The sequence below is a fragment of the Psammomys obesus genome, unplaced genomic scaffold (genome assembly GCF_907164565.1).
Source record: "Psammomys obesus unplaced genomic scaffold, mPsaObe1.curated_primary_1811, whole genome shotgun sequence".
NCBI lineage: Eukaryota > Metazoa > Chordata > Mammalia > Rodentia > Muridae > Psammomys > Psammomys obesus.
Genome location: NW_026596073.1, coordinates 2,379,024 through 2,404,578, shown reverse-complemented (window position 1 = coordinate 2,404,578; position 25,555 = coordinate 2,379,024). Strand labels below are relative to the sequence as shown.

The following is a 25,555-nucleotide window of genomic DNA, read 5'->3' as shown; positions in this document are numbered from 1 at the left end:
ATTATGAGACCTTTGAATTTGGAGGAGGGCAGAGGGCTGCATGGGAGGGTTTGGAAGGAGGAAAGAGAGAAATGTAATTATATTATAATCTCAAAACAATGGAGATCTTGCAAAAACCTTTTCACTGGGTGTGCTAATTAAAAGCATACCTTCTTACGAAAGAACTTGAGATGTTAGCAAAATACTCTTGCCGGGATGCCTGTGGACTTGCTAGAGATGGACGGTGTTTCAGAGATTACTTAAGTACAGTCCTCCGGGAGGGAAGGCTGATTAGCTTGTGCAGGTGTCCACAGACTGACACCTTAGCTAAAAGGTTATGTAAAGCATTTGCTGAAAAAACAAAGACTAGATTTTTACACCCCCAAAACCTGTTATCTGTTTTAAGCTAATTGAGACCTGAAATTCTTTGAATAACCCAATTGGGTTAGTAACAGTTCCAACTCTGAATCAAGAGACTGTTTCTATAGTTTTAAAACACAAAGAAAAGGGGAAAGAAATAACCAGTATTGAAAAGATGAAAACATGCTTTTTATTGAAGATTCATTTTTTTCCATGCAAAGCTTATTGTAAGAGTGAATCTATTACATTGAGTTCACTCTTCCATGATGGAAGCCCAAACAATGGGATGGACCAAACCTATTTACACAACACTGTGTCCAATTATTTAATCCAGATAATTTTCATTAATGTTTGGGTTCAGTTGATCTTAATCAAACTGTAAGTCTTAGTTGTCTTGTGACTTCTACTGGTAGCATGCCCACTTGCTTCTTAAATTTAGAGAAAAAAAATAACAAGCAAATAAAACCCTCGAAGAATGAAACCAAATTTTTAAAGGACTAAGTTGACAAACAAAAACCATACACACAATTTGGCATGCAGAGAAAAAACAAAACAGGGCAGTCAATCATTGTCCACCAAGTGACTGTCATTGCCATTTTAATTACCAGAATGTCTACCGACAACTGATCCGAAGGTTTGACAGATGGCATGCTCAAAAGCACAGCAGTGACCAATATCGAATACAGAAATACTAATTTGAACATAACCAACAATTCAATTTGAATATAACCAACAACTGTGTATATGACATGCATTAAACTCTTTATTTTATTACATTTCTTTTCTTCTTTTTTCAAGACAGAGTTTTTCTGTGTGGCTCTGGCTGTCCTGAAACCATGTAGACCAGGCTGGCCTCAAACTCACAGAGATCCCCCTGCCTCTGCATCCTGAGTGCTGGGATTAAAGACCACCACCTGGTCTTTACGACATTTCATAATTATCACTTCCTAATGCATACTTACACAAAAAGATAGTAAGATACTTTCTGGTATTCGCCAGCTCTTCCCTTTACCGCTCAGAAATGTTGCAGCAAATGAAACAGTACCTATTAACTAGACCTAACAGTCAAGGGCAGGATAGGAATGAGACCTGCTTTGGAATCACCTATGCAGATTCAGCCGTTCAGCTCCCTCGAGCTGACCTTCACGCTCCTGGCATACGCTACTTAGACTACACATGGAAGAGTCAGCAGATGGTCACCTAAGTTTCTGCTTGAAATAGGTAAGAAAGTTTAGTACAAAGAGGCTCACGTAACTATTTGAGTTGCACTATGTTAGGAGATATAGCTAAGCCAAAACCAACGAAACACGCACAAAACAAACAAAAAAACCTCACAAGGCTAAGGCAGGAGGATGATGACTTTGAGGCTGGCCTGGATGACAAAATGAGTCTCAAGCCAGGTTAGGCTACAATGGGAGACCTTCTTAAAAACTCAAAATAGAAGACTAAAACAGGCTCAGGTTTTCTTGACCAACGATTCAAGTCTTATTATTTCCGTTTAGTGTGAGGGTGTCTGTGTGTCTGTGTGTGTGTATGCATGTGCACCACATTACAAATGTAGATGTCAGAGTGACAGCTTGTGAGAGTCGGGTCTCCTTCCCCCGTGTGGGTTCTGAAGTCTGAAGCCTGGCGTTCAGACTTGTGAGGAAGCGTGTTGACTAGGTGGGCTGTGGAATGCCCAGCTGCTTCAAGTCTTTAAGCACAGATGGGAACTATCACCGTGTCCACATGGAACACAGTGGGCACCACGGGGGCGGGGGGTGTCGCTCGGGAGTGCCTGGGCAGGGATTGGCCAGCAAACAGCTGTTCAGTAGGGTTCTGTTTTCAGTTTGATGGAACAAAACCGCATCACACCGTGTTCAGGTAAATACTCTAAGTTAAAATTTGCATCCACAGGATGTCCTGTGGAGTACACACAGAGCTCGGTGGTGCTGTGCTTACCTCGGTTTTGGGTTCAGTTCTCAGTACCGCAAGAAGTAAGAAATATCTTTCATCTTAAAGATGAAAACAAGATGCCCTTTAGTTTCAGGTACAAAAACAGAGCCACAAAATCTGGGCCTAGGGGTCTTTTCTGAGACTGATAATGCAACCAGGGACCATGCATGAAGATAACCTAGAACTCATACACAGATGTAGCCCATGGCAGCTCAATCTCCAAGTGAGTTCCCTAGTAAGGGGAATAGGGAGGGACTGTCTCTGACATGAACTCAGTGGCTGGATCTTTGACCACCACTCCCTGATAACGGAGCAGCCTGACCAGGCCACAGAGGAAGACAATGCAGCCAGTCCTGATGAGACCTGATAGGCTGGGATCAGATGGAAGGGGAGAAGGATCTCTCCTATCAGGGGACTGGGGAAAGGGCATGGGAGGCAAAGAGGGAGGGAGGGTGGGATTGGGCTGCAGCTGGGATACAAAATGAAAAAATTGTAGTAAATTTTTAAAAATAAAAAAAAAATAATCTTACTATCACCCAAAAAATAAGAGAGGCTGACCTTTGCTGGCACACACCAGGATGTGGATGCTTGACACTAATTGTAACTTACAGAAAGCTTGCTTGGACCTTTAAACATTGGTTCTGTCTCACTTTCCATATTCCCTCTAAGGCAAAGCTGGTGCACCTGGGTTCATATACTGCAATAAAAATACATGGCTAAATCCTAGAGGAAATTAATAAAAATTATGAATACTTATTAAGTAAGTGCCACCTTTCTGGCTAGGTATCTGAAACTTATTGTCACTGGTTGAAGTCTGCTGAGGAGGAGTGGGAGGGAGGGGGGCCTGCCACTGTATTCCTGAAAGTTGTTCAGGCTACCAGATCACTTCTCCAATCCCAGGACTCTGGACAAAGTCTTTTTTCTTTTCATCTTGTGATGTTAAAGATGCTGATGTTTTTACTACACTGATCTGTTCTGCTTAAACACGGAAAAAAAATGGACTCAAATGTTTACATTTTAGTTTCTAATTTGAAAACTCCAGATTACTCCAGAAAACAGACCACATACAACCGAGGTAGATTTGTGTTGTTGTTTTTAAATCTTAAGAATGCATCCTATCACTATTCAATTTTTTTTAATTACTATGGGATAAAAAGACTACATTGCTTCATGTTTGGTGTTTAATTCGTACATCTGAAATTACTTGAATAAATGTAACAGTTCTAATCTATTATTTAATGTCTCTCTCAGATTAACTGAAAAAACCTAGCCCATCCCCTTTCCTTCTTTTCTAATGCAAGCGCAATATAACAAAACTACCAGGAAATCTAGAATGAAGTCAAGATTACTACAGCAATTTTCAGTTAATTCTCATCAGCACTGGGAAGGCACACCATGTTCATTTGGGGTGATAACAAAATTTTTTTAAAAGTGTCACAAATCTATCAGGACTTTGTGTATGGCTTACTATGCCACAAATTACCAGGAGACTTGAGAAATACTGAGTGACAGAACTAAAATTCACAAATCTTTGTACCTTAAAGACACTAGTCAAGGCTTCTCGATCACTGCACATATACTAAAGATATCTGTTACAAACTCCCCTGAACACTTATTTTTTCACTTTTGGAAACAAGGAACCCTAGCCGGGGCTGGCTTTGAGCTCACAATCTTACTGCCTCTGCATTCTAAGCTATGGCATTGCAGATTGTGCCTGGCTCCAAATTCCAATTTACTGATGAGCAAAAACTGCTCTTAGTATTGTTTAACATTTTTATAAAAGTTGAGTTTAAGAATGAATTTAAAAGGAGAACTGTAGTTGACCCTGTTGTTTTCAACAGTGTGTAAAAGTCCGTCTGTGAAATAAATCCATATTTTAAGGAGTTGGGGAAAGGGCTCCAATGACATGGCCCACGAACCGCCAGGCTCCTGTGACAAGTGCACCTGCTAGTATTATTTAAGAAAGAAAAAACATGCTGAAAGTCCTCCACATTATCTGAATGGGAGGAACTTCAAAACAGCTCAGTTTTTTAAAAAAACGTTCATAGCTGATGTAATTTTTAGAAAGTGAAATTAAATGTACCCTTATATACAAATTAAAAAGAAAATTCAAACTATCTTATTGAAAAATCAATATACTAATGTATTTTAGGGTTGGATGCTGACAGCATTTTTACAACCTCTAAAGGTAAGTACGGAATGAGGCGCTGGGGATGCTTCCGCCAGACATCTAAAAGAGAAGAGGACCTCATAGCCAGGGGCGACAGAGTCGGTCGGCTAAGACCTTCACGTGGGCTGCCGACCACTGCTGGGGAGGCCGGGTGAACCGCTAAGTTAAAGCGGGAAGTTAAAGCGGGAGGTGGGGGACAGTGAGTCCCAGCTCCAGTGACTTCGTGGGAAACAGCAGCCCTGACTCTCAAGCCAAGTGATTTAGAATCAGCAGCTGAGAAACTGTCTGGCTTCTGGAAACCAAGGTCTAAACCATGCTTCTCTGGGAGCTCCAGCAGGAATTCTATTTACTTTCCTCAAGTGATTATGAACGGTCAATCCCAGAATTTCTGAGGTGAGGAGTTGGGGAGACGCTCGTGGCGAATAAAGACACCTGTGGGAAGACAGTATCGGTGTGTGTGACGCTACTCCACACCTGCCCCACCTGTCTCATCGCCCCTGTTCTTCCAGCAGAGGATAAACGAATGGGTTTGGTAAGTGGAGTAAAAACAGCTGGGAGGGAACCCAATAGGGTTTTACTATGTTCAAGTTCGGAACACTGGTGGACAGGCTGTCAGCATGTCCGCCTTAAATTCACCTGTCCGGACTGGAGATGAGCTATCCAGTTGCTCAGAATGCCTGCTGGGTTTAGTCCCAGCACCATTACAAGGAGGAACCAAAAAGGGAAAGAGATTCAACTGTAAGGCATCCATGTTTGGGGGCGGGGGGTTCTTAATATGAAAATATAACACAAAACAATCCTAAATACTAAGGACACTTAACAGAAGACAACTTTATTTTATAAATCTTCAAATATGGTTGCTTTAAAATTTTCAGTGTTGGGAAGAAGTAGCCCTTGGATATGTGACTATTCTCTCATGAGAAAAAAGGCATCCCAGTGCTTCGCCCACTCAGGAATTAGCTGGGATTATTCTGTGTTACCTCTGCTTACATGTGCTAACATATATATATATATATATATATATACACACACACATTTTTTAAGCATGAAAAAGATTTTGGTTCTGATTTTGAAGCACATGATATTAAAAGCATCAATTTTCTTCTTCAACACTGAAAGTGTACACAACTTGAGGACTGAAGAATAAACAAATTTTTAAATATCCCATATTTACTAATAAACCCTAGAGCAATAAAAAAGTACCTACATAAGAAACTATACATTAACTGTTTTTCAGAAATAATCGAAAAATTTTAATATTGAAACACAAAATAGTAAATTTTCACTTACTATAACACAGTTCAAGTATTCTCTTGAGTTTATATTTAGCCAACTAGACCATATTAAGTAACTCTGTAAAATAGCTTTCCTTTGAAAGATTATTGCTATACAAAATAGTGTGCCTATTACTACTCAAAATCATTAGAGTGTGGAAAGAACAGATGACAGCACACAGGTCTTTCTGAGTAAGTATTAACAACAGAAGGCTGCACACATTAGTAATAAGGCATTTGTAGGCAATTCCTGCAAGTATTTGAATTCATGTAAACAAAGACTATGCATATTCCTTTAGGGAGAATTCGTACTAAGATAGATAAAATATATGCAAATGGTTGTTACTTTGAACCATACATTATTTGAATATAACACAAAACCAAGAGGCACTGCCTATCATTTTAAAAACTAAAAATGTTACTTATCTGTGAAATACAAGGTTGATACTTTTTAAAACAATGAAGAAGAGTAATTTTGAAAAGAAATATCCATGTGTTTTCTAGAAATAAATATACAGTTATCGCAATGTATTGAAGCACAGGAGCGTTGTCTTAGCCTTGACATTCAATCAGTAGTTTCAAACAGATTTTTCCACACCGAGCCTTGAATCTTCTACCTTGTCAGCTGCCCAACAACTTTCAAAAGAGTTTTATTTTCCTGCTTTAGTTGTTCATTTTCATCTTCTATGTCATCAAGGTCCTGAGGGCAGGAAGAAAATAATACTTTAAAAATGCTGAAAAATACTGTAAAGGAGAACTGAAATAGTAAAACACAAAGATTTACTCAATTATCTCTGAAGTGGTAAGTTCTAAAAATTACATGCCCTAACATTGCTTGAATAGGCCACTTCTGAAATTAAACAAAAAACAAACAAACCCAAAAAAGCAAGAAGTCAAAGTTTTAAAATTTCAAATCTATACAGAGAGAGAGAGAGAGAGAGAGAGCGCAATGGGTTCTCTGGTTAGAATTCTAGTCAAAAATGCATAGCCTTATAGTTAGTACTAAAACCATAATAGCTTTTGATCACATGAAGGAAAAGCACACATGTATAGACTTAACTTTGCAGTTTATAATATTGAGCTTTGACAAAGTCTACCTGTGTCTCATATGACACAGAACCCCAGCATTGATGTGAGCTTACACTCTGCTCTTGGACTATAAGGCAGACGACCAAAACTTGAGCAAAGTCAGAATTTGCACTTATTCACAGACTGGATGATGCTAAGAAACCAATCTGTTCAAACTGGTGTAAAAATGAGGTTCCTAAAATTACTACAACTTAGATCTGCCTACATTTAAAATTAAGTGATAAAATACATTTGTGTATTATTACCAAACTATACACATGATAAAGGTTCCTAAAATTTAAAGTGTTAATTTAGTCATGGATCATGGATCATGACTAAATTATAAACTGGGAAGGCAGAGGTTTTCTGATTATTCTGAATGCTCCCGGTGCCTGAGACAGCACAAACACATCATGGACATCGAAAGTATTTGTCCAGCCTCTTATACTGAATTCCAGCACAAACAAAGACATGCTTATCCCAGGATCAAGATGAAAAACTACAAAAGACCCAACTCAAATACTGGCTCCGCCAACTACCACAAGCAACTTTGAGCAAGTTAAACGGGGTGTCCTCATCTATAACTCAGGTATTGCCCTTGAGGCAGAGGCTCTGCCCTTGGGGCAGAGGCTGGCACAAGGAAGTCCTTTGGAGTCTCATTTAGTCTCAAATGAGACTAAACCCAGGGCACTGCACAAGCTAGGCAAGCACTTCACCATTTAATTATTTGGTGGTTTGAGTTAAGATGGATTAGGGGGCTGAAGCGAACTTTTCTTGCCTCCATCTTAGGTAAGATCCCGTAAAAAGCAGAACAATGGGATCTTTTCTCCTCACAGCCACCTTAGTAGATTACTCTGGCTTCCGGCACAAAGTAAATTCTGGGGTTGAACAGAAAAAGGAACAGCTCCCAAATGAACACTGCAGAGCTTGGGACCTCAACCCAGAGCCAGAAATGTTAAGTATCACAGGAAGAAGCGGAGGGTCTCACCATTAATAACTGTCTGATTAACCAAACCGTACAAGGCAACACACAAAGTCTTCAGCCTCACGTGCCTTCACCCAATTAGCAAAAGAAGAACCCCGGGATAGGAATGCAGAAATACTTACTCTATTCAACAAATCAATCTCTTCCTTGAGTTTTCCAATCATTTCTTCTTTATCTTGCATCAGCCTCACGAGTCTAAGGTTTTCTTGCCTTTCTCTTACTACTTCCTGGTAAATAAAATCACACAGCATTAACAGGGAACCAGCTGATTACATAGTTTAAAATGGCAGACACCTGTCAGTAACAGTGAGATTCCACCAGAGATTAGCAGGGTCTCTTCCACGCATATCTGACTCTGAAGACTTGATGGTGACAATGACATGTACGTACGTGTACACACACACACACCAACTTTGTAAAGGAAGAAGAGAATCTACATAATTTTTTAAAGAGCAAAAATGAAAACTTGTGAATTTTGTGAATGAACAAGGAAAAGGTGTATTTGCTGCTGCTGCTCCTGCTGTTTTCTTTTAAAAGAGATGGTATTTCCTCGGCATGGTGGACCATACTTAGTGCGGCAGTCTGGGGCAAGAGGATAACTTGAGCTTAGGGGTTCAAAGCTAACTGCAGCACCATAACAAGATCCTGTCGGGGGAGGAAGAGGTATTTCCTTTAGTGGTGAAGGCATTGATAAGATGCCCATAAACAACCCCAATAGAACTCGCAGAAGTGGGGCTAGTTGGAAAAAGGATTAATGGAAGTGGCAGGGAGAGATGAGGATGGACATGCAGAATACATATCTACACATATGAAATGTCATAGCGAAGCCTGTTAGTATATATAATCAGTGCACTCTAACAGAAAGAAGCAGTTAGGAGATGGGTAAAGCACACCAGGGTGTACTTATATGGAACTTAAAAAAGGGGAGAAGGAAGTGGGGAATCCCCATCTTGCTCCTCTTCTCTGCTTCCTGCCAGAGGTGAACATCCCTTCCCTCACGCCCTTGCTTCAGCAGACCAGAAACAACAGGATCGGCTGTAATTCGAAAACCACGAGCCACGATAAATCTCCAAAAGAGAAAAACAAACAACAACAAACCCTTACAAAGCATCTTACTCAAAGAACAGTCAGACCTGGAAAATACTGTACTGCGGTACCTAGTCTCATAAAGACGGAAATCACACATTCCCTCCCACTTACAGACTCCAACTTCCAATGTATGCAAACGGAGGTATGAGAGTTGGCACAGGTTAAGAAACCAGGTATGGGATCACTAGAGAGCAAGAAGTGTTAAAAAAAAAAAAATAGGGGAAGATGACATGTGACAAGAAAGAAGAAAAGATACTGGGAATGATGGGGATACAAGGAAGGAAGAATAAGGAAGAAAAGTGAAAAAAAAACAAAACAAAAAACAAATTTTGATTGAAAAACACCATAACAAAATATGATACTTTGTGAGCTAATAACAATGCCTTTTTTTTGTTTTGTTTTGTTTTTGTTTTGAGACAGGGATTCTCTTGTGTAGCCTTGGCTGTCTAGGACTCGATTTGTAGACCAGGCTGGCCTCAAACTCACAGATATCCACCTGCCTCTGCCTCTTGGAGTGCTGGGCGTGTGCCATCATGCCCATCTATTTATTTAAAAACAAACAAACAAATCTTAATTTAGACATTCTTGAATTTAGGACCTCCAGCATGGTGTTTTGTACACAGCTATAATCCTAGCTCTTGTGGGGTGGAGACTAGCAGCTCAGGTCCATGATCATCTTCAGTTACCTGGACTGTATGAGATTTGGCCTCAGTACACCAGTAACAGATAAAAGACTCCAAGGGCTTCCTTGAAGAGCTGGAATGGGCTCTAGAAGGACTCGCTTTTCTCCCAGCCCTCAGAGGATGGAGCAGGCTACCCACAGCCATCAAAGGCTGCCAGCAACTCCACCCAGAAACCTCCCGGAGCCTTGTGGAGAAACTTGTTAAAAACTAATGTGTATTCTCTAAGCCTTTAAATTTAAGTAATGGTTCCAATCAGAAACAGGGGTTAAAGCTTAAATGCAACCTAACAAAACAAAACAAAACTTTGTGTAAGCAGTAAATTAAAAGCTAATCGCTGTAGCACAGAGAATAACTTCCATTTACTAAAACAAAACATATTTCAACCAATTCAGTCAGCACCAGTAATCGGTTTCAGGTGTGTCTGTGGGAGAGCCTATGGTTTAGTTCTACTGCAATGTTAATCTGAATTGTCAGAACATCTCTAAGCAAGGTTATCCTCTTCCTACATGAGAATGGCTCAAGCACCAGATATGGACCCAACTCAGAATCGCTATAAGGTCTAAATCAACAGTGTGTTCAGACAATGTAGCACAGGGAAGTACAGCCCAACAGCGCAGACATCTAAGCACTCAAGACACTGCTCTTCATACTGCAAGAAAGACTTGACAGGACAGGAATGGCTACTGGATTGACAAGTTCAAGAATTCAGCTCATTCCTCACGTTTTGCCATCACAAGTGGACAGAAAAGCACTGAGGAAATGGGGGTATACCTAATCAAGAGTATCTAGGAGCTGGTGCAGAAGGAGCCAAAGTTGCTCCTCGAGTAGAGCCAGGCCTCTCCTGCCCAGATACCCCCTCCCTTTCTACTTGGGAGACTGAGAGAAAATGCCAAGAAGTGTTAATTTTATTTTGACTAATTTACAATTCATACCTTTTCAAGATCTTCGATTCTCTTTTCCAAGGTGCTACTGGAGGCGAAGTTTCCTGCCGAATTTGCATCTCGGCTCTGCCTGCTGAACCCACTTCTGTCCATGCGGGGATATCTACTTGAGACTTCATCTTCTGGGGCACTGCTTGTGCTGTGAAAATAAAAGTGAACATTTCATAAACATCTGCCACACTCTAAAAGAAAGATGCCAAGGCTGTTTTTCTCTTTCGTCTGATTAACAGTCTTTGAGGACACACAAAACTGCAGAATTTAACCCTTATTCAAACACAATGGGAAAAGAAACCATAAAGGCACATTGATTCTTTCAGCTAATTCCAAGCTGGCTGTCAGTGTCAGGCAGAGTTCTAGGTTCTGAAGATGTTGAGAGCAACCACCAACAGGGACTGTCCTTTCAACTGGGAATGCCAACAGATATAATACAGTAAAGTGGCCATCACTTCTCAGTCTCAGGCAGACATAATAGGGACTGGAACATGATCTCCTAGACCATCTGTGGTGAAAATTCACTTCTCTTCAATTTTTTTCCTTTTTTTTTTTTTTTTTTAATAGTCAGGTGGTGGTGGTACACACCTTCAATCCCAGCTCTTGGGAGCAGAGGCAGGCAGATCTCTGATTTTGAGGCCAGCCTGGTCTACAGAGTGAGTTCCAGGACAGCCAAGGCTACACAGAGAAACACTATCTGGGAAAAAAAAAAAAAAAAAGAAAGAAAAGAAAAGCTTTTTATTTTCAGAGTTCAATGTTTCATTAAATTCCAAAACATAACATCAATATAATTTTAACTGAAAAAAGTAAAGAACTGATAAACTCGCAAAATTGTAACTGAAAGTGTGCTAATATAGGCAACTACTTCCACTCTGGTAACTTATTCATACTGCAAACTTCACCAGCACTTCCTCAAATTCAACACTAGCTTACAGCAGATTAATAGCACTGTCAATATTTAATGTATTCAATGTAACAGCTGTTGCTCTGCACTCTGTGTTATCTCCTACTACATAAAAATCACCCCCAAACTTTATGGCTTAAGGTAGTGCACACTTACTGACTCAAAGTTTCTGCTGTTGGAGAATTCAGAAGCAGCTTAGAGAGTAATTAAGGCTATGGGTCTCCTGTGAGAGTTTCTGAGAGCTACAGTCACCTGAAGGCTTGACTGAGCTGGAGAGTCGGCCTGCAAGCCCACTCAAGCATCTGTGGGCAAAAGTATTCAGTGCCTCCCAGCTGTCAGCCAGAGGCCTCAGTTCCTCCACTGGGCTACTTAACACATGGCAGCAGGCTTCCAGAGAGATTACAGTTTAGAAATCAGACCAGAGGCTGAAGTGTCTGCCACAACCCAGTCTCAAGGTGGCAAGCCATCACACCTGCATCCTTTTGCTACCTGTAAAAGATCACCCTAGTGAAACACTGAGAGGGAGTTACAGAAGGCTTAAGTAACGGGGAGGGAGGGCTCATCAGGGGCCACCTTGAAGGCTGGCTACTGCATTCGGTGATTCATCTATATTAGATCACAGGAATGCTATCTGTCTCAATAGCACTTAGAAACTAGTCTCATAGAAGCAAGTTGACAAAATTATTTTAAAGCAGCTGCAGAAAGCTCAGCATAATCATTTTAAAGCACATTGACTGAGCCTGACATTGGTGATGCACACCCTTAATCCCTGCATGTGGAAGGCAGAGTCAGGCAGGTCTCTGTGAGTTTGATGCCAGCTTTGTCTACAGAGTTCCAGGACAGTCAGGACTACACAGAGAAAACTTGTCTCAAAAAACAAACAAACAAACAAACAAAGCAAACAAAAAACCAAAAATCCAACCCCACCTCCTCAAACAAAACAAACAAAAAACATTAATTGAAAATCTATAAATTATGCTTTTAAAATTTTGTATTTTCAATCTTTCATTAGTGGCCACTAGAAATATCTTATATGCAAAATTATTGTGAAATCTAAAGTAGCTATGGTAGATTGATTGTAATTGGCTCCCAAAGACACACAGGGAATGTCATTATTAGGAGGTGTGGCCTTGATGGAGTAGGTGTGGCCTTGTTGGAGGAAGTGTGTCACTGTGGAGGCTGGTTGTGAGGTCTCATATATGCTCAAGTCATGCCCAGTGACACAGTTTCCTGCTGCCTGCCGACCAAGATGTAGAACTCTCAGCTCCTTCTCCCACACCATGTGGATACTGCCATGCTTCCCATCGTGACAATAATGGACTAAACTTCTAAAACTGTAAGCCTGCCCCAATTAAATGTTTTTCTTTATAAGAGCTGCCATGGTCATGCTGTCTCTTCACAGTAATAAAATCCTAAAATAGTAGCTTTTAAAGGAAAAATGGATTCCTAATTTATGAACTTCCCACTCAGATATTTTCATTCTATTTGGCCTTATACCATCCAATGGTAATTTTCAAACATGCAATACCATGACAACCATTTACTTCATTGATCATTCTAACTTTATTATGAACCCACGAAGGTGAGCTATAGGAACTTCACCATATAATTACTACCATTTTTTTTTGTTCTTTGATCTTATCTGCCATTGAAAAACATCTGACATTCCTTCCTTGCACAAAAGGTTAAAATAATTAAAAAAGAGAGAAGTATCTGTGTGTGGAGGGGAGGTACTCGCTAGCAGCCAAGTAAGTCTAAGGCACATACTTATAAAGTGGGCCACCAAAATACTTTCTTATCTTGCAAAAACACCCAAAGTTCACCTGAAGTTCAAATACTTCTGACTGAAATTTTTCCTTTGAAAGCCAACCTATAACCACTTAGCATACAAGAGTCGATTAGCCTGGATGATAAGATCAAGCCCCAGCTAACATTTTTCAGGAATTTCAGATTTAAAGCATTAGCATTTTAGTCCTCTGTGCCTTTAGTGAACTACTGTGCTGAATGTTCAGCTGATGGAGCTTAGCTGACCCAGCAATACATTCTCCAACAAAAAGCTTACATTCGGATGCAAGCTCCCGTATCAGTTTAAAGACCACACTAGGAGCAGGGCTATGCTACAGTACTTAAACTTAAATTGAGAAGAATAAGGTACAGAGTACAGAGAGCAGCTGAGAAGGGCAGCCCAAAAAGGCTACGACATAAAAATGTAAACAGAAGATGGTAAGAGGACAGAAAACCAAGCAGAAAACTGGAAAGCTATTTCATACAGTTCAAACTAATTCAAACTCAAAATCATTCTCCATTTTTTTATTAGCACACCCATATTGGAATGGGTGTTCACTTAACCATTATTTTATGGGATTTATGATCATAGAAATGTAGTAAACATCTGTTTTGCCAAAATATAGTATACAAAGAATTGAAAGAGCCTAAAATTTGTTTTACTTACTTATGCTACAATATTCATTCTTACAGAAAATGACTATTTAAAAAACTTTAAAAATGGGGAATATGCTTTATTCTGAGAATTTATTTTAATACCTCATGATATAGAAATTCAAAGAATGATCCATTTATATATCTGTCTTTAATGGTTATCACAGAGATGTAAAATCTGAAAGATGATGAAGAAGTTTACTTTTTTTTCTCTTCTCGAGACAGGGTTTCCTTTGTAGCCGTGGCTGTCCTGAACTCACTTTGTAGACCAGGCTGGCCTTGAACTCACAGAAATCCGCCTGCCTCTGCCTCCCTAAGTGCTGGGACTATAAAGGTGTGTACCTCTGTTCTCATATAAGAAGTAAAAGATCTCAAAATAGTTTTTAGTCTATGAGAACAGACTTGACTTTGTACATCTTACGAGATGAACAACCATGTGGTCATATTTGCACTTAGCAAATTTGCTCATGTTTTCTCCACAAAGTTCCTAACCTCGGACTTACTTATTTTGTGATCATTACCTAAAGTAAATAATTTTTTTAAGATTTATTTATTTATTTGTTATGTATACAATGTTGTGTTTGCATGTACACCTGCACGCCCGAAGAAGGCTCCAGATCTCATTATAGATGGTCGTCAGCCACCACGTGGTTGCTGGGAATTGAACTCATGACCTCTGGAAGAGCAGCCAGTGCTCTTAACCTCTGAGCCATCTCTCCAGCCCCCTAAAGTAGATAATTTATAAACCCATTAAACAGTCTAGTTTCAATATTGTGCAAGAGGGACAAAGTGAACAAAGGCTATTGCTTTCTGGATACCTTTAGTGTTAAGTGGCCGTGAGACAAGGGGTCAAGAAGGAATGCCTAAATAACCATGCACAGCGATGGCTACCAAATAGCCATGTCTGCTCCCCACCCTCAGAGAAAAGGTAAACATAACCAAGATGGGGGTGAACATCTGTAATCCCAGCTCCTCAAGGAGGCTGAGGTTGGAGGACCTACTCGGGCCCTGGAGTCTGAGTCCAGCCTAGGAAACATAACAGAACACCATCTCAAAGCAACAAATAAATACATTTATTGAAAGTAACAGAGATTGTAATAATGAACACCTGCACGCTGACAGATACTCTTGTGTACAAAACCTACTTGGGAAACCACTGACACATGTAGCAGGAACTGGGAATACAGTGTGGCAGTTAGATGCCCCGCCCCACATGTGTAAGGCCCTTAGTTCAATGTCCAGCATCCAAACCAAGTAAGGCAGGAAAGGGAATAGAATGCCTTTTACAAAACATATTACAAAACAGCAAAGACAGCACAGCGGCCAGCAGTTAGGTTAGGCTACCGTAATTATCCAAGTAGGATATGGTAGGGCAATAAAAAGACTTCAGTTAATCTCAATAAGGATTGCATAACCAGGTAAAGATGAGATAATGACACGAAAATGAATAATAAAGCAGTTCTAGGATGTTTGAGGCCCTGGGTTCACACCGTGTCTAACTCTAGTGTCAGCAAGAATAAACATTCATGCACTACTGACACCTACCGTGTAACATTCATGTTTGAACACCCTGAGCTTAGCACTCAGCAATCTCACATCTAACAGTTGCTGGCTACTTTTTCTAGCACATAAGACAAGACAGAAAGAAAATAATTTCTAAGAGACTCGACTACTAATCAATGTAATAAAGGAGGAAGAACAAGGGTAGCTGAGACAGGAAGAAATCCAAGGCAGGGCTCTCACAAGGAAGTCACGCTGAGATACAAAGGAACACTGAAACCAGCTTAGAGGGTCCTTTAGAGGCTCTTTATTTTATTTTACTTTTATTTACACATTTATTTATTACAATTTATTCACTTTGTATCTCCGTTGCAGCCCCTTCTCTCGTCTTCTCCCAGTCCTACCCTCCCTCTCTCTTTTCCCCCTATGCCCTTTCCCTAGTCCCCTGATAGGGGAGGATCTCCTCCCCTCTTTATAGGCTTTTTTAAAGTCCAGATTTTCTGTAGCAACAAGAGATATCCAGGGAGAAATGACAACAGCTTGGACAAAACACTAAAATATGAATGTCTCCCAGTGGTTCCAGAATTGCTCAAGGAACAGCTTAAAAGAATGTGTTGGACAGACTGTCCTCCTCACAGGAAAATCACAGCATCTCAGGGAGATCGACAGAGGGAGTGTGAAAGCTCAGTGAGAGACAAGAAATCCAGAGACCTGGATGGCATTGTGTAGTGTAAAACACTGCATTATAAATGTGACTCCTGCCCCAAGCTAACTCCGTGGTCTGCGACTATCGCCATGTACTACTGCCCTAACAATGAGATGGGTACCTCAGTCCTCACTGGCTCTGAATCTATTTTGAACAATGGTCCAATGTCTCTGATTGTGTTGACTCAGAAGGAACTCACTTTGGACCTCTCTCCCACCTCCTAGAGACCACATTGCCATATAACATGTAGCAATCTGAAAAACAGAGCCACTGACCTAGGGAACAGTAGCCACTGCGTGACATCATCCCTAGAGTCTCACGAATGTTTAACATGTTCGCACAGAAAGCTCCAATTTCATGAACATGGCCAGATCAGTTGTAAAACCGTGACCTTATAGCACAAGTCTACACACAGCACTGTTCTCAGGTGCCCTGGCATGCTCAGGCCTAAAACGCTATCTTCCCAACCTCCTACTTGGTGCTTCAACTGAAGCTGCAGTCATCAGCATTCTTCTGAGAGGCCTAATAAGCCTAGCGCAGGCCTACTGGCCTATGAGTGCCATAGTGGATACTGACACCAGATGCCTCACCATTACTTTTCTTAACTTTTTATTGATTCTTTGTGAGTTTCACATCATGCACTCCAGTCCTGCTCATCTCCCCATCACCTCATATCCATCCTTTGCCCTTGCAACCTCCTCTCCCCAGCACACACACACACACACACACACACACACACACACACACACACACCAAACAAAGCATAGAAAACAAGTCATCATGGAAGGTGTAGTGTGTCACAGTGTGTCCCACAGTAAATCACTCTGTCCATGCATCTTCACTTGCAAATGTTCATTTCAATGAGTCATTAGTTTGGTTTGAGATCTCTGGCTTCTGTGACACCATCAGTATTGGATCCTCACTAAGTCTCCCCTGCAGGTATCCTACTGTCCTCTGTCACAGAGATCCTGCAGCTTTGCATCAGCAGGACTGGCCCTTTCAAATGTCCCAACCTTCCACTGATTTTTGGGGAAGCCAACTCAGAGCCCTGGATCTGGGCCTGGGTGGTAGCTGAGCTGGCCAGCCGGTCGGCTCTCCCTTATTTGCACGCATCACCAGGGCTAGCTCTCCAGCATGCTAGAGCGAGGCCGATGCCACCAAGGGCAGGAGGGAAGAGTCAGCTCTCTTGCTCTCATGCCCTCAAAGCCAGCTCAGTCGAGGTGCTGGGCCCACCCTCCCAAGTCCTGCAGCCTGTGAGGGGCTGTGCCAGCACTGTGCTCTCACACACTCAGGGCTGGCTTACCCACACCTTCACCATCAGGACCAGCTCCACCATGTTGCCCAGATGAGGTACAGGGCCCACTATCCCAAGCGCTATAGTTAGGGGGCCAGGCCAACTCCCCCAACTACCAAAGGTAGTGAGGAGGAGAAGGGGAGGGCCTTACCCCTGCAACCAAACCACCTCCCAGAAGGTAAATGATGGGGGCCAGCTTTCCATGTTCTCGCTCTCAGGCCTGCTCACCTGCACTCATGACCCTGTGAGCAGCTTTCCCCACTGCCAGTGGTGGCAAAGGATGGGGGCAATCACCTCTGTGCCTGCCACCCCACAGCAGACAAGTGGTAGGGTCAGCTTTCCCACACTCACGCCCTCTACAGGGCCAGCTCTCTAGAGTGCCACATCCAGTGAGGGGTTGGGCCAGTTCTGCACACTCCCTGCACATCCACATGGTCCCTGGTGGCTGTCCCGACCAGAGATGTTCTCAAGTCCTCTGGTGGTAAGACCTACACCTACCCCTGCCGCTGCATAGCCCCAGACCTAGTCATGGTCCCACCAGCTTGGGGTAGGACCTCACCATGGCCCCAGGTGTGGGTCTGGCCACTCACAACAGGCTACTTCTTTCCACCCTCGCGTCTCCAGTTCCATCTCTCTTTATAATGCTCAAGTTGCTCCACTTCTCTTTTTCTCCCATCTGTCCACCACACACTCACACACTGTGGTGGCTCCACTGCAGGCTGGCCCCTGGGTGACATGCTCTGGCAAGAAGGTGTCTACAGCCCACCTGTGCTGTGAGCCAGGGGGCAAGTCTGTGGGTGTCATGGCATTCCACAGGTCTCTGCCTTCCTCCTCCTGCTCTGCGCTGCACTGCACTGTGTTGCTGCTCTGTGTGGTGGTAGGTGGGGCAGAGGGCAGGCCTGGGCGTCCTTCCCCTCCTGCACCGCATGGCATGGTGGAACTCGGGTCTTTATCAACCTCCTCCTGTGCTGCACTGCCTGGACTTGCTTTGTTTTGCCTTTTAAATGCCCTGGGCATGAAACAGCGCTGGCTGCCAAGCCAGGCCTCAAGCTAGGATGAACAAAGGACTGCCATCTGTTCTGCCCGACTGATGTAAGAACACCACCACCACCAAGTGTCTCTTTGCCCATTGCCAGGGGGACCACCGTTACTTCTGACCACTGCTACTCAGCATCCTGAAGCATTACAGATCACACTGACAGAGGGCTTGGTGCCATCAGCATCTACTTCTGCAAGGTCCTAGATATACTCCTCTGTAACTGTCTTCCTTAGCATCATGGCTGCTGCCACTACTATCAACATTCACTTTTGCATGCCACTCTGTAAACAGCATCCTAGCCTTGCAGCTAGATCACTGTCATCAGTACCTGTCTTTCAGCAGGGCCGGTGGTCCCTCACTCCTGGTACCCATGTCCATCACAAAGGCACACTACTGCCACCACAAATACCTATGGTTTACACAGCCCAGACAACGATGACTATAACTGAAAGAAAGATCATATGGAGTCCAGACCTCTGCACTGATAGCCGATGCCATGGCATCTATATAAAATGACACCTACAATTTACGTAAAGGAAAATGTCTTCCTCTGGAAAACCTACTGCTCAAAATTGAAAGAAGACAGTGCAGCAGCTGTACAGACAACACAGCAACACAAGAGACATAAAAAGGCAAGGGAACATACATCCAATAGAGCAATAGTATAGAATAACTCTAGAATATCAGTGTGGGCATAACCCTTTGGGGTCAAAGGGCTCTTTCACAGGAGTCACAGTTCAGATATCCTGCACATCAGATAGTCACAGTACAATACCGAAGAGTAGCAAATTTACTGCTCTAAAGTAGAAATGAAATAATTTTATGGTTGGGGGTCATCACCACTTGAGGGGCGTAGCATTAGGAAGGTTAAGAAACAGTTTTCTAGAAGATCCCAACATGAAAGAAATCTATTAAGTCCTTGAAAAAAAAAATCAAAACAATGATCCTAAGGAAACCAAGTGAGATACAACAGAATCTAAGTACATAATCCAACACATGAAAGGTCTAGCCATGGCATCAATGAGAAATTCCAGAGATAAGAAACAAGCAGAAACTGAGAAATGGAATCATTAAATCAATAAAAGGGTCACAGGACTAAAAGAAAGGCAAGAATGTGAAAACAAAATAAAAGGATGAGGACAGGGAGATTAAAAGGGTGGTAGAGATAACGAAAAGACAAGGGTGGGTGTGTATATATATATATATACACACACACATACACACACACATATATACATATGTATATATGTATATATATATATGTATATATGTATATGTATATATATATATATATATATAATGTTATATGCCTGAAACTATCAAAGAACTTTGATTAATACAAAAGAAAAATAAATGCTGCATAGGTACATAAAAGTGCAATAAAAAGAACAAGCTCATGTCCCTTGTGGAGAAATGAAAGATATGTCAGATGAAATGTGCAGTAAGCCAGGCAACAGAGGGTGATTTCTGAGGACACCGGAGAATAGTGGTCACTGAACACTAGGAAGGGAGGAGACATGGAGGTTCCATAATGCACACAAATACAGTCACATAAAGGAATTAGCTACGTTGTTCTGATCACAGCAGGGGAACTCAGTCCACAACAGTGTATGACATACTGTAGAATAAATGAGTGCAGAGGTCCCTAAACTAGGCAGATGACAAGCAGAAGGGATGCATATTCCACTGTGCGCAGGTAGTGAGTTATTACATCACTCCACTAATATGAACAAATAAACATCGACTGAAAACAACAAAACCAAGTTTTAGGCGTTTCACTTATGAGTGTAAGAGCCCTGAATGTTAACAACGTCAATAAATAAATAAAACCCTGTGCATATGTGAAAGCAAAGAATGACTGCTGAAAAGTTAAACCAGCTCTTTGACCCTCATACACACTAGATTTGAAAGAAATGATGCCATAATCAGGAAGGGCTGTGTGCTTCTTGATTTTGTTGCCAAATTTAGCTGTTTATCCTAACACAGAAATGTTTTCAACCTATTTTGTAGGCCGGATATGCACAATGGAAAATATTCAGAATAAAAAATTGTTTTATGCACTCCAAAAGGTTTGTGATGTTCTAGTTAGGAATGTTAACACAAACCTAAGATCCAAAGACAAAATTGTCTAATCTCAGCCACAGAGATATTAAATATGATGTTCAGTAAAGGGAAAGTAATAAGCAGTATTATAAAAAATAAATACCACCCTTTACTGGAAGTTTTTCCCTTCTGGGAATTTTCACATCTTCTGTGGAAAGATGAGAGGCCACTGCTATGTTCAGGAAAATAACACTGTTATTCTAAAGCTATCATGAGAATGAGATTGGTAGCATTAAGAGATTACAGTCAGAGGAATTTTCCACTAATACAGACATTTTAAAGCTCAGCAATGAGATGAAATACAAGACTCATGGGTAAAATCCTATTAAACAATGGGTATCAAACATTCAGAGGTGTTAGACAGATCATGACCTTCCTAAGTATACTGCTGGACTCCAAACTCCCAGGCTTTCCCCACCCTGCTGTGTCTTTTCCTTTAAATGCAAGCACACACAACTAAAACTCAAAATCAGCACCCAGGCTCTTTATTAACACTGTGACACATACTTAGTGTAAGAAAACTGGGAAGGTTTTATTTATTTATTTTTAATGTGCATTGGTGTTTACCTGTTTATATGTCTGTGTGTGTCTGATCTCCTGGAACTGTAGTTACAGACAGTTGTGAGCTGCCATGTGAGTGCTGGGAATTGAACCGGGTCCTCTGGAAGAACAGTCAGTGCTTCTAACTGCTGAGCCATCTCTCCAGCCTCTACAGGCAAGATCTTAAAAAGAAATTGCTTTCCTCTGCAGGACTACAGACCCATCTCAAAGTACTGATTGTCTTTCCATTTATTTATTTATTTGTTTGTTTGCTTAAAGGTTTTGTCAGGTTTCATCTACCCCCGTGCTCATGGTGACTGCTGGCTTATAGAGGAGCAGAATGTGAGATAACCTGCACAGTGCCAACTAAGGATGCCACTAAGGTCCATTTGTTCCTACATCTCTTCATTAGTCTTGAAATGCATACATTTGAGAGTGGTTCAGTGGTCACCAGTACTTGTTCTTGTAGAGGACCCACACTCAGTTCCCAGCATCCACGCGGCAGCTCATAGTCATCTTAGTCCAGTTCTGTGGGGGTCTCATGCCCTCTCCTGACCTGTGCTGGCACCAGACATGCATATGGTACACACACAGGCACACACAAAGCAAAAAATTTAAATCTAAAACAAGTGTTTGTTCAGGGTATCTCAGATCAAGCACATTCGTGTTATATAAGAGCACTCTTCCCACACAAAGGCAAAGATTTAGTTCACTAAGCCATGCACCCAGAGGGTAAGCCTCCGGCACTGCAATGTATACTTGCAAAAACCAGTACCCAATACAAAACCGCTCAACAAAGACAGAAGGATTATAGAGAACATGGAGCTAAGGACATAATCTCAAAAACTACTTTCAGTGACATATTAAATGGAAGGGAGGGAAAAGTGAAGAGAAACATAACCAATGTCATAAACATGTTAAATATTCAAGAAATACATAAATATGGCATTTTGTCATAAAAAGAGGAAGTGTGTTTCTGAAAGCTGACATCACAAGAAATTTGTGTAGCTCGCACTTGATTGTGGAGTGTGAGGAGGAGGGGGGTGGGGAAGGAGAGGTAGCCCCCCTCCCCCCCGGAAAGCAGGCTGCTATTCACACTGGGTTGGCTGATGGCTGTGGGCAGTACACACCTGTACGCTCCCACGTAGCTGAAGGTGGCTGTCATTTCACGTGCCCATGAAATGTGAGATCAGAGGACATTTGTCCCCGAATGCATCAATCGGAACAAGCCACCTCTCCAAAGCAGGCCTTACATCAGAGCTGACTCAGAAGAGAATGTCAGGAAAAAGAATCATGTGCCCACTCTGCTCAGATACAAAAGAAACAGTGGCTTCCCGAAGCAGAAGCAATGGGTTTTCTGTGTGTTCATGTGCTGTCTGTGTTGAAGAGGCAGAGCTGAGGCAGCTGAGAGCAGCCACCATTTATCAGCAGGCATCCGTGTTACACAGAGGAACTGACCGGATGCAGAACTGCACATCTACTGTTGCCCATAGGAGATGAAAAACCATTTAGAAACTTACAATAAAAAAATTTAAAAATTGGCAGTAGTGTTTGGTTTACAGGATAGGATTGTGTTTGATTAATACTAATTTTCCATACTTATCACATTCGTTAAGAAATAAGCATTTCTTTTAAAAGGCAGAAAAGGGGGCCCATAAGATGGTTCAGTGGGCAAAACCTCTCACCATTCCTGCCTGCATGGAGTTGCACCTCAGCATCCCACAGAAAGGCGGAAGGAGAATTCCTCTGTGATGTCGCACACGCCTGGCAACCTGACCTTAACCCTGGAGCCCTAAGAAAGGTGGAGGGACAGCCAATGCTACGGAGATGTGCTCTGACCCACATGGAGAAGGATTGTCAAAATTAGTTCACATCACAAAAGAGCTAAGCCTACATTGGCCACACTTATGAAAGCCCCCAGGGAGTCACCCCATAACAGCAAAGTGTCACTACCTGTTGACTGTGTTCCAAGTGTGACACAACCTAGAAAATCCCACCTTCTCTTTCTCCAAATTGTTTTCAGTGTACTAGAAACCTAATCAAGTAAACACTAGTGACAGAATCACACACTGGAAAAACAAACCCCAACACCTGCCTTTGATCCATCTTTCCTAAACTGAGTATCAAAAACGGCACTGTCCTCATGGCCAAACAGTTGAAATTTAAAATATAAAGACAGTGAGTATGTGCGGGACTTTCTGGACCAATGAGAGCCCACTGCACTTTAGGAGCACCACGTGGCTAGCCTGCTGCTTCAATGAGCTAAAAAAAAAAACAAAACAAAAAACCCTGCATTCTTGACATTAGTTAGAGAAAAGAGCACATGGGGTCAGAGATTTGAAAGCCCCAGAAACTTCTCAGAGTTACTGCCAAGTGTGTGCATATACAAGTCACTTAGTTTATAGAAAATACTGCCAAACATGTGATACAATGTTTTGTCTTTTAGGCCATTCCTCATTTTTGTCATCCCCATTTGTCAAGAGACACCCTCATCAAGAAACACCCATTTCTGATCGCTGCTACAGCTTGCTGACAGACTAGTGAAAGTAATGAACTGTTGACAGACTATATGAGATAGTCCAGTGAGATAAAAAATGGATAATTTCAGATGCGAGTCTAGGCTTCCACTGTATTAAAATATACTCATTTGAACAGATTCCCACTGTTAGGTCATGCTAGCCTCAAACTCAGCGTTCCTGCTTGTCCTCTCAGGTGTGCTGGCTGTTTAAAAGTATTCTTAGTAATATTAAACAGGGTTGAATCTTTGAAAGCCGAAAACTGCTTCAGGCTACAAAAATGAAAGTATAAGCAGATGAACGTGTCACAAGAAAAACAGTGGTTTCAAATCTCAAGAGTAAAAAATACATACCATGGGAAACAATTTCTAACTTAAGACAATGCTAATTTTCTAACAGTTTTGGAAAGGAATGTTTATTTTTGTTGCTATTTTAATTGTGTGTGTGCATGCATGTCTGCCTGAGTGTGTGCACCTAAGCGCGTGTGCTTGCGCGTGTGCAGTGCCTACAGAGGCCAGAAGACAACGATGGAGCTAGAGCCACCAGCAGTTGTGAGCTGCCTGTTAGGAATCAAACTCGAATCCTCCACAAAAGCAGTCAGTCCTCTATCTAAACTGCTGGGCCATCTCTCCAGTGAGAATTTACAGAAATTAAAAAAAAAAAAAATTAAGTATTCTCTCATTGAATCCAATTCCAGGACACAAATATAAAAGTACTGTTTATAATATAAACTTTGATTAGAATTAAATATGTATAACACAGTTGATAAATAACCGAATTTTAACTTTGTTTACCAAACAGCAACGAAAAATGATGGCTGTTTGTTTTGTTTTGTTTTTTTTAATTTGAAAATATGCCACAAGAGTCGGTGCAGCACGCCTTTAATCCCAGCACTGGGAGGCAGAGGCAGGTAGATCTCTGAGTTTGAGGCCAGCCTGGGCTACAGAGAAACTCTGTCTGAAAAACCGAAACCGAAACCAAACCACCACCACCACCCCCCCACCACCCCCAAAAAAAAGGTCAAGTCAAAGCTAATTTGGCCATGGTTTCTGGCAAAAGAAAATTTATTGTGTTGGATTAATCTAGTCATGGTAAACAGACTAGTTCACCATATTAAAGAAGTGTTGTTCTGTCACACACACCTACAAATTAAGCAGACAGGAAAATGAAAGCAGCAGCAAACATGGGTTCTTTCTACGGATCAGATGTTAGGTGCCCTTGTTTAGCCCCTGCCACACTGGCCCTCTCACCTTTCCCCTAACCACAGATCCCACCAAAGAGAAAAACACAATTATATTGTACTTGTGCTTGCTTGGTAGTAAAGCTGAGATTCTTAGTAGTAAATATTGTAACAGTAATTAATTAGGCTCACATGGGGCCATAGGGATGGACACCCTCACAGTGCGGTTAGTGCCCTTCTAAGAAGGGTAGAGAATTTGCTGACAAAAACCCACAGCAAAATGAGCATCTCCAAACCAGGTCTTAGAGACCGCCCTTCATACCACCACCAGCACCACCGCTGCACCAGGCAGCTGGCTCTAGTTTTCAACTTCAAGCCTCTAGAGACTTGAAAAAAATAACCTTTTTGTTTAACCCAAGTAGTTTATAGCATTTTGTCATTACATGTGGTCTCCTTGTATTGTCAGTGTAAAAACTACATGGAAGAAAATCAATTCTAAGTTTCTGTTTCAGACCTGGGAGGACTCAGTGCAGACAGTTTTCAAAGGCTCTGGAATCGGTCAGAAACAAGCTGTGGCTGACACATGCTGCACCTCTGTCTTAGAAATTCCTAGCTGTTTTTTTTTTTTTTTTAAATATTTATTTAGTTATGTATTTTACACATATGGGTGTTTTGTCTGCATGTATATGCACCAGAAGAGGGCACTGGATCCCATGGGACTACAGTCAAAGACAGTTGTGAGCCAACATATGGTTGCTGGGAATTGAACTCAGGACATCTGGAAGAGCAGCCAGGGCTCTTATCTACTGACCCATCTCTCCAGCCCTGGGAGCTTCTTTTTAAAAACACATTATTAAGG

The 25,555-nt window shown here is 41.7% G+C and overlaps 1 protein-coding gene and 1 non-coding gene across 2 annotated transcripts in view; both read right to left on the bottom strand.

Annotated features, from left to right (window-relative positions):
• Nucleotides 1–506: 506 nt before the first annotated feature.
• Pawr (pro-apoptotic WT1 regulator) overlaps nucleotides 507–25,555 on the bottom strand; it is an 80,211-nt gene continuing 55,162 nt past the window's right edge. The window contains exons 4-6 of the mRNA XM_055626107.1: nucleotides 10,476–10,623; nucleotides 7,894–7,998; nucleotides 507–6,418 (exon numbers count right to left, since the gene is read on the bottom strand). Coding sequence (XP_055482082.1) covers nucleotides 6,332–6,418; nucleotides 7,894–7,998; nucleotides 10,476–10,623 — 340 coding nt within the window. The 3' untranslated portion in view covers nucleotides 507–6,331. The remainder of the gene's footprint in view (nucleotides 6,419–7,893; nucleotides 7,999–10,475; nucleotides 10,624–25,555) is intronic.
• On the bottom strand, nucleotides 18,319–18,459 carry LOC129690564 (small nucleolar RNA SNORA48). The gene has a single exon (XR_008722317.1). It is a non-coding gene; the product is annotated as a small nucleolar RNA SNORA48 (small nucleolar RNA).